The 9544-nt window shown below is 44.1% G+C and overlaps 1 protein-coding gene across 1 annotated transcript in view; it reads right to left on the reverse strand.

Moving 5' to 3' along the window:
* LOC125943716 (mitotic checkpoint serine/threonine-protein kinase BUB1-like) overlaps positions 1 to 8428 on the reverse strand; it is a 29242-nt gene extending 20814 nt beyond the window's left edge. Inside the window, exon 1 of the mRNA XM_049663185.1 lies at positions 8282 to 8428. Coding sequence (XP_049519142.1) covers positions 8282 to 8380 — 99 coding nt within the window. The 5' untranslated portion in view covers positions 8381 to 8428. The remainder of the gene's footprint in view (positions 1 to 8281) is intronic.
* Between the last annotated feature and the right edge of the window lie 1116 nt (positions 8429 to 9544).

Raw genomic sequence — 9544 nt, forward strand, 5'->3', positions numbered from 1 at the left:
CAATGCATTGGCTGAGCTGTGCAAGCCTGATACTCCCTTCTTGACCCTCTCCATCCGTGCAATACCTATAAAATGGTGAGTTTTCTGCATGCATTAGTTTTTTCGGACTGCCCAATTTTTCGGACGTCTTTGCGGTCCCTAGGGAGTCCAAAAAATTTGATGTTGACTGTACACAGGACAGAATTGAATACAGCTCAATAAGTACAGGATTTTTGTGTTTACAGAGTAACATTCGGGCTTTTACGACACTTAGGGAGTCTGTAAATATAATTGTTTTCTGAAGCTTAAACTTTCTTTTATTTATTTATTTATTTATTTATTTATTTAAAAAATATTGCGGACAAGTCCAAGGAGGGTGAGCAGAATACACAAGATTATTTACACAAAAGAACAGGATGGAACAAGTTTGTAACATGCTTTTCACACAGTTTCTTTCATCATAACGTAGACGATTAAGAAAATTTAATCAAGTTAGTTATAATACAACTAACACGAAATAACATTCATTACACAACATTATAGATACGGGCGCTGGGGAAATGCTTCAGTTAATTTATTCCAGTCAGCTATTGTTTGTGAAAAAAACAGTACTGAAAAGTGTCAGTCCTTGCGAAAATTGGTGTTAGAGAATGAGAGCAGTGGTGTCGAGTGGGTCTACTTATCAAGGGGGATACGTATGTTGGGGTGTCTAAGGCTAGCCTATGATTAATTAAGTTTGAAAAAAAACTCTAGTCAACTCTTCTTTCTTCGAATTTGTAATAGTTCAATGCCGTTTGCGGTTAGTGATGCAGTGGGGGGGGGGGGTCAGTAGTCCTAAATTTACTGTAAATAAATCGGACTGCTTTTCTTTGAATTTTTTCAAGGTTCTTAATGTTAATTTTTGTGTGAGGATCTCAAACTATGGAAGCATACTCAAGTTTGTTTCACAACCATCAATAGTGCATAGGCCTAAGCCATAAAGATACTTGTTTCCGGTGCAGCACATCAGATTCTGAGAAAGATGGACCGACTGCTGCATAAGACATGCCGGCATGCAACTTAGAAGCGCCAGTTTGAAACTCTGTGCACGAGTATTTCGACTGGGAAATGCATTCTAACATGTGCCTCTGGAGCATGTTTTGTCACCTCTACAAACAGTGTATCACATTCTATGAGCTGCCACTGTCACAACGGCAGTGGCTTCACTGTGGTATGTTCGAGGAGTGGAACACCCATTTCCTCACTAAGTTTTCTTACGTGCAGTGAGAAGGGCTCTCTCGCTGCCGGTCGACTAAAAAACAGTGTGGAAATGGTCATGTCGTTTATGGTTACATAAGACGGATGTCCAAGTATGAACGTTGCAGATGGAGCGACCACTCGTTCGCGTCTACGCAGAGGCTTGCAATGGGAGTTGTCATGTTCCCAGACGGATGCCTAGAAGATGAACGGGATCCAGCATCTTTAGGACACTCGGCGTAGCGGAATGGTAAACAATGGCACCGTAATCTAATTGGGCAAGTATACGCTCTTGTAGAGGTTTCTTAGACATTTCCAATCACTACCCCATGTTGTGTGCAACAAGATTCTCACATTGTTTACAGTATTTAAACAGTTTGTCTTAAAATGAATGCTAGTTTTGTGTAAAAATGATGCCTAAAAATTTGTGTTGTGTGTTCACAGATAAGTGGTGCCCATCTAGCTCAATGTCGGATCTGGGAACAAGCCTCTTTCTTGATAAAAGTAGGCATGACCTTTTGTTGGAATTTAGCCTAAAGCCATTTTCATTCGCCCGTTTAGGCACCTTGCTCAGACCAAGCTGAACTTTTTGTTCACATATCGCAAGGTTACATGACCTAAACCCTAACGTTAGGTCACTACATATACAGAGTAAAAACACTTTGTGAAATTATTGACCTTAAAGGCTTACTCTTTACAATAAAAAGAGTACAACTAACTACTCCACCCTGCTGTACCCTAGTTTCTCGGATAAATGGCCTAGACAAGACATTGCCAACTGTAACCCGGAATGTACGCATTGATAAGTAACTTTCGATTACACTAAGCATACTGCCACACATACCGATTTCTAAGACGTGTCTTAAAAAATACCACATGGCCAAGTAGTGCCATAGGCCTTTTTCATGTCACCGAACAGGGAGAGGAAAAATTGAGCTAAAGCCTCACGAATGTACACCTCAATCCTTAAAAGATGATCGGTTGTGGTTCGGCCTTCTAGAAAACCACACTGCTACGGGTCGAACAATTTGTTTCAATAAAGTGTAATAATCGACGATTTATCCTGTTTTTGAATAACTTACAGAGGCAACTCGTTAATGCAATAGAACGGTAGCTTGACACCAAGGATGGGTCTTTTCCCTGTTTAACAGCCTCTTTACATGCCAATGGTAGGTATCCTTCTGGCCAGATAGTATTGAAAAAAGACAGCAATACTAGTGTGTCAGGGTGAAGATTTTTTATCAATAAATACATGATTCTATCAGCTCCAGAAGGAGACTTCTCACAAGTTTTCAAAGAAGCTCTGAACTCAGTAACACTAAAAGGATGGTTTTACCGTTCATTTTTACTACTTTTCCTGTTCAGTGCTTTACATTATGCTATTTGTGTTTTAGAAACATTGCTCAATAGTTCACTCACGTGGACACATGCTCAAAATGTTCTCCAAGAGCATTGGCTTGGTGTTCAAGGCTATTGCCTTCATCATCCACCAACGAAAAATGGTAAGACGGCCGACCTGATAATTTTGTAACCCTGTTCCAAACTTTTCTATCTTGCAGGGATGTACTTTTGCCAGCTCTCTCTTAGCAGTATGTCGTGTACTCCTTTCTTGCGACTTAATATATTTGAAGTTGATGAGGTTTTCTGCTACTGTCTCTCTCTCTCTCTCGAATCACGGCCGCCGCAGCCGGGATTCGATCCCGCGACTTCGTGCTCAGCAGCGAAACGCCTTAGCCACTCAGCCACCGCAGTGGGTCTCGACAGTTCTGTGAACTGCGGCCAAATTTATGGCACTTGAAGCATCACAGCAGGTTTCGCAGTATGGCCTGACACGATTTTTGATGTACCCAGCTTTTATTGTCTCGGGTAGAACACTTCAGTCAAAAGTAAGAATTATGCGTTTTGTCTGAATCTCCTAATCATTGCGCCTCATCTTGATTCGTTTTACATTGAAAACATTATTCCATCCATTCAAAAGTTCATTCTCGGTCAGCTCCAACAGGTCATCACCACATATAACACCGCGGTAGTGCTCAAGGTGCGGTGCAGGGTCACAGTCACAGGAAAGTCTCCAAATGACACTAGATTCTATAGTTTATCATGCTGCTTCTTATCATGGAGTTACAAAAGAAGGTCCGCTCTGGCCACCTTCGTTGCCTTGTAACCTGGTCCTATAGTCTCTGTCATGATCCCTCTCACAGTCTTTTCGGGTCTCTTACTGTGTATCATTGGTAACTGAACAAGTAACTCAGCGCGATATAAAAGAGAGACGCAAGAAAGGAAGAAACAAAGACGAGCGCTTGTCTTTGTTTCTTCCTTTCTTGTGTCTGTCTTTTATATCGCGCTGAGTTACTTGTTCAGTTATGGAAAACCAACTAGCCCAACAATTAACTATTCTAGTATCATTGGTAGTGTGGAAAATTCTGTCTGTTGGCCAAAAAATTGAAATAGTTCTTCTGTGTGCCCCCTCATTTCGGGGCGATCAGGAAATGCAGGAAAAGAAGTAGCCATGTGAATGTGATTGTTTCGGCAGGAATGCCAGCCACCCACGGTGGAGCCCAACCTGGGGACTCTGTAGGACATGCAAACAAGCCCCACAAACGCCAGCTGTCCATTTCCGCTATAACCAGATATGGCATACTCAAGGTAGGCTACCCACTTAAGGTTGACCCTCGCTGCCCAGAAAATCAGAAGTGAAAGGAAGAGAATAGGTAAGATTGAAAGTGAGAGAGAAAGACTAAGACTGGAGAGGGGGATAGGAAAATGCAACTACTGATTTCCCCCTGGTGGTCCAGTCTGCGGGGGCCGCCTATGTGAAGCGGAGGCAAAAGAAGTGTGTTGCCTCTGCCGGGGGGGGGGGGGGCATAAAAGTCCGAACTCCCGACATCAGCTCAATCACCGCCATCCCCTTTTCTCCGGACACAGACGGCTACGCTGTGCACGGTTAAGCGCAGGAGGGTCCAACCTTCGTGTGCTTGGGTACGTGGTGTCGCAATAAAGCAAACGCCTGCTGACGCAGATGCCTCTGCTGGGCTTTGGACAAACACCGCATTGGAATCCTATCATTATCATTAGAATTATGGTTACGCCTCAATATAATGAAGTCGGTAAAATTGGCCATTTCCATTGTTATATTGAAATTTTGTTGCATTGAACTTCTACCTTTTACGCAATTAAGTACAGTCGCCGATCTATTTTTCTTACACGGAAGGGGCCGTAAGATTTTTTCGAAGTATTGGGCAACCAAAAATGCAAATTTGCTAGAGAAAACTTAATTCACTATGTTGAATTTGAGAGTCGGCAATGAAAAATATGGTTTCACGCCATGTTGATATCTTCACACCGGCAGCATGAATTATTCCTTGCCAGCCACACTTTCGGATTCACTCCGACTAACGGCTGATAGCATCGCCCTCGTGGGACAACGATATCATGAAAAGCACCGTCAGCAGGGAGGGGATGCGTTGTCTGTGTCTAGCTTTAAAGTGTCTTCAAAATTCGAGATTATGCAACCTCTAGACGTACGCCATCTCAGCACGCCCACTCATTGCACACGCCGTATTTCAATGGAGGCAACTGAGCTGCGTAAGTGCTCAGCCGCGCTGCCAGCCAGGTCCCAGCTAGAAAATTTGATGTGCATGCTTGATTGCAGCACCGCGGGCTCTCTGCCCTCTCCCTTTCCTCCGTGCTTGTGTGGGAAGACTGCTTTCATCCATCCACCATCCTTCTCGGCTCACCCTTGCACGCTTTCATTTGCACCCAAAGTGATACAGCACGCGGGGCGGAATAGGATCTTACCGCACTTTGACTTTATACAGAACACGACGATGCTCCACTTCCGTGGTCGCTCGTGGTTGCGCACAATTTTAGAGGAGCATTCGCAAGCAGCTGCTTGTAATTCAATCATTGGACCACCTCCATTTGCGGAAGTGTACATTTATTGTCTATGTATTCCTTCGTGGCGGCAGTGACATTTCGTTAGATGGAGGTTGTGTATAAGGACATTTTGTTATACACGGTGTTTTTGGACACGAAGTTATGAAACGTTAAATACTTCGTTATATCGAGAATTTTGTTAGACAGAACTTTGTTACAGTATTGAGGTTTAACAGTAGTGTCATTAAAATGATAATCACTTAATGTTATTTCATGCAAACGTAATATTTAAAATTTGTCATTCTGCATAAAAATGAGACATTAGCATTATGTTTGCATACCATATGAATTACCATTTGGGGAAACATCAACAAAAGCTCCACTTTACACCAGTAACCATATAAGTGTGGGATCAGATTTTTTCCCTCCGGCCACTTTTTTTATTTGTCTCTGCTAGCCATAGTCTATGAACGTAAACATTTTATTATACAGTCGGCTTATGTAAATTCGACTTTGGCACAACTATAGAAATTGATCAAGTTATCCGACGTGTCGAATTAAAATGAGACAATCAAACACCTTACTTCATTTGAGAGTACAATTCTATTTACACAGTTATAGCTATGGGCCACAACATGTCATCCTCAGTGCGGTCTACTGCATTCGTATGAGCATCGGTAGGATCGCCATGACAGCTGAAAGTGTTGGGTAGCTATCAGGTCTAACTGCAGTTGTCGCTAAGCGGCTTCAAAGTAGCAACATTTCTCCAAATGTCATAGGTGAATGCAAGTGACGCCATGCCATCACTGAATGCTTTGTGCAGCTCCACATGAGCCCACTCTCTGGTGTCATCGTACAACTTTGGCACCAGCGTAAGAGACAGCATCAGTCTTGATGGCGGCCAATAACCAGGGATTGCCTAATTCAAAAGGTCCGTAAAACCATGGTCTTCGACGATCGCATATGGCTGCAAGTCGAGTGCTATCATTCTAGCAATCTTCCGGTCCAAAGCCTTCCGTTTCGAATCAGGCAATGCCACTTTTGAACACATCGCCGATGCTTGATTGACTGGGATACACCTTTGAAGCTTGAAATTCAGCATACAAATTTTTGGGCCGCTTCAAATGGTTCATGAGAGTGGTGGTCGTTGCCGTTGGCGTCTTCAGCATCCTTTCGCAGGAGCAGCAGAGTGCTTCATTTCGAAAAAGTTCCAAATCGCGCTTCTTGTGGCCAGGTGCGAACTCTGTCTTGGGTGTTCCGTCGCTTCCATAGCGATGTTGCAGCTAGTGTGAGTAACCGAAGGTGCGATGACAAAAGTCTACGCAAGTCGCACGCTTAGACGAGATTCCGCAGAGATAGCATGCACAGACGAGAAAATAACGATAGGTGACTTGACGAAGTGCACAAAGGCGCCCGGAACTCCATGAAGATAACGCGCATAGCCAACGGCGTGAAATCAACTATGTCGCGTGATGGAGTGCACGTATGCGCTTGTAGAGCTGGCGCACACAGTCAAGGGTGTAATAATGAAAGTACAATGGCACAACGCAGATAGTTTCGTCTGGAACTCAACAGAGCTTGTGCGTACGGCCAAAGGCACGAAGACAAAAGCATAAAGTACCTACAGTCGCCTTGACTAAAGTGTGTATGTCACACGACAAAACAAACCCTTTTGCACGGTACCCTGTAGACCTGGTGGCAACGCACTGTCTGCTGCGTGAAAACGAACCTGTGCCGCGCAGTGGCGCGGGTGACTCGACGTACGGTATCGGCACGAGACTGGGTACGTTGATATTTCGCCGATTTTAGGGGGATGAAAGCTCATATCAAAGGAAAGTTATTTCGCATGCTTAAGATAACTACGTCGTGCCTTTTTTGCGTGCCCGAAACCTGGGTCCATGTGATTGATGCAAAGAAAGGAAGAAGATCTTCAATTGCACGTCGACCAGGAAAAGTTTCTACGGGCCAAAACTGTAAAATATCCGGACCTCAATGACAAGCTTGCAGACGTCCTGGAACAGCTGCGTGCAGACCGAGCCTGTCGAGGTAACAGCCCTTGAATCGGCCCGCAATGGGGGCGTATCCAGAAGTGGCCTTAACGCCAGCAAAACTGAATCACTGAAGGAAAGCAACTGTCAGCACAAAAAATTTCACATTTTATCTGAGTGCATTGTGCTTGTCTTTTTTTTTCAACATGGGGCCATGCCATCATTTTAAAAAATCTCTTAACATTATGTTCAGGTGCATTTTTATTTTGAACTCTCGAAAATTGGGTGCGCGTTACATTCGATTAAATACGGTATAAGCAGATGCTGCACTTCGCACTTTTACACTCCACTAGCTCTTTTGTGGGCCCTGATCAAGCTACGTTGTCCAAAATAGCACCAGGGTGTGGTGACGGCCGTTAACATTTTGAATAGGTGAAAGTTCGCAAGGAGAATTGGGTTTGCGCATGCCATTTAGAAACGCTGCAATTTGATCTTCAGCAAATGAAACTGTTATATTTATTTTCCAGAACTTTGGATACTAAAACTCCCATGTGAATCAAATCAGATCGCAAGCACTATTCAAAAAAGCACACGCCTGATGAAAACTTGTCCTGTCACCTCTTTGAGCACGGACGGTTATTTGTAGTTCTGATCAGTGATTACACAATTTTTTAGGATGATGATGAATGCATTTTCACAGAATGCTGTGATGACATGAATTAAACTCACGTTTCGCTAAAGTACAAATAAGGCAACTGTCTCGCAGTGACAAATAACACAGAGCTTTAGCTTGTCTGCAAACATTCATCTCTATGGATCACTGGGTTACCGAAGAAATGAGCTGCAGCAACAATGCTGGTGGCAGCATCTTGTTACACTTTTTTAAAACAATGCATTAGGCAGGTTTTCGTATTACCAGGGCGTCTCGTCGAAGCAAAATAACAAGGCTACATGTTCACAATTCCGTCGCAGCTTACACTTCAGATCAGCAGCTATGTAGAATTTGGTTGGGATAAAGATTAGTCGATGCCTTTGAGAACTTCTTTCATACTTTCATTTGCACTCAGCGAGTCCCATTAATTTAAAAGAAGCACTATTCAAGTGCAATTTTCTCTGCTAGTGTGTTGTCCAGTCTAAAAAGTGCACTGCACCAGCTCAAGCTCATCCGGCACCCATGCCCACACAGCAAGCTGTCTGCACACCTGGAAGGTCCATGGGCGACTGTCGCGCATCTCGGTGCAGACGAAGCCAGCTGTTGTCACCGCACAGGTGAACGTTGTGCCAGGCGGCAGCTGGCTCATGTCGATAGCATGTCCAAAGTCAATCAACTGTAGACAGCTGGCCCCCTGCTCAGTAAACCGGTCAAGGAAGCCTGCCTTGTATGGGCTGCACGGAATAAATGCGGAGTGGCTGTTTTCGTATTGCACGAGGGTAATTTACAAATATATGTCAAGCTATTTTCCTTTTTAGTGTACCTTTAAGGAGACCCTCAATTTATGAAAGAATATAGCATGCCCCCCACATCCACTAACAGAATCAGACGCGCGAATTTACTGTCACAGAATGGAAACTTTTTTTCAGTATTCGTAATGAAAGCAGGGCAGCGTCATCACCATTTCTGCTTCATTGGCCACAAATACAAGGCATACAGTGCCGGTGCTTAGAGATACTACTATCACTCCCGCTACATTTTATGTGACTCTGCACCAGACTTGAACTAAGCGCCGACAGTGCTCCTGGCACAGAGCGCAGATTGCGAGCTGGCACAGTGACAGAAACGCTGGCGGTCACATATGCCGACATGTCCAGTACACAGTCACGCGAAATGTCAGAAGAGTGATAGCCCGAGAATGCCACTCTAGGTCGTAGACTAGCACAAAATGAACATTTTCATGATTGTAGAGCGGCACATTCCCAGTGGCACGTACCTAGTTACCCAATTTGTCATTAAAGAAGGTCACTAAGGACCAGTACAGAGACACATACTGAGTGCTCCAAGTCAGTGTCAAGGAGTTTCACTGAACCCATGTCGGCGTGAAAGAGGTTCGCTGTAGAGCGGCACACATGTATACATTACCATATACTCACCGAACCAAGCTGGTACGACGGTTGGTTTCTAACCCTGTTCCCTCTCAACACAGCAGCCCGATGGGCTACCCATTCGATCACGGACTACCCAGTGACCAACGTAGGCGGGAAAATGATTAGATACAAACAGATACCAACATACACAGAAACATATAGAAAGTCGGCCCCCGAAAAGTGCGTGAAGTACCCTAAGAATGCTGCATTCATATTCACTCAGACAAGATTGAATATACTATATGACACAGGTTCGATTCCGCCCAGCAATGGATAAATTTTTAAGTAATATTTTTCTTGCATCGAAGAACGGTACGTACCGAGTAGCACATACCCAGTAACACACTCAGTGACCCAATTTTTCCAAGGGCTGGCTTCAAGCA

The sequence above is a fragment of the Dermacentor silvarum genome, chromosome 1 (genome assembly GCF_013339745.2).
Source record: "Dermacentor silvarum isolate Dsil-2018 chromosome 1, BIME_Dsil_1.4, whole genome shotgun sequence".
NCBI lineage: Eukaryota > Metazoa > Arthropoda > Arachnida > Ixodida > Ixodidae > Dermacentor > Dermacentor silvarum.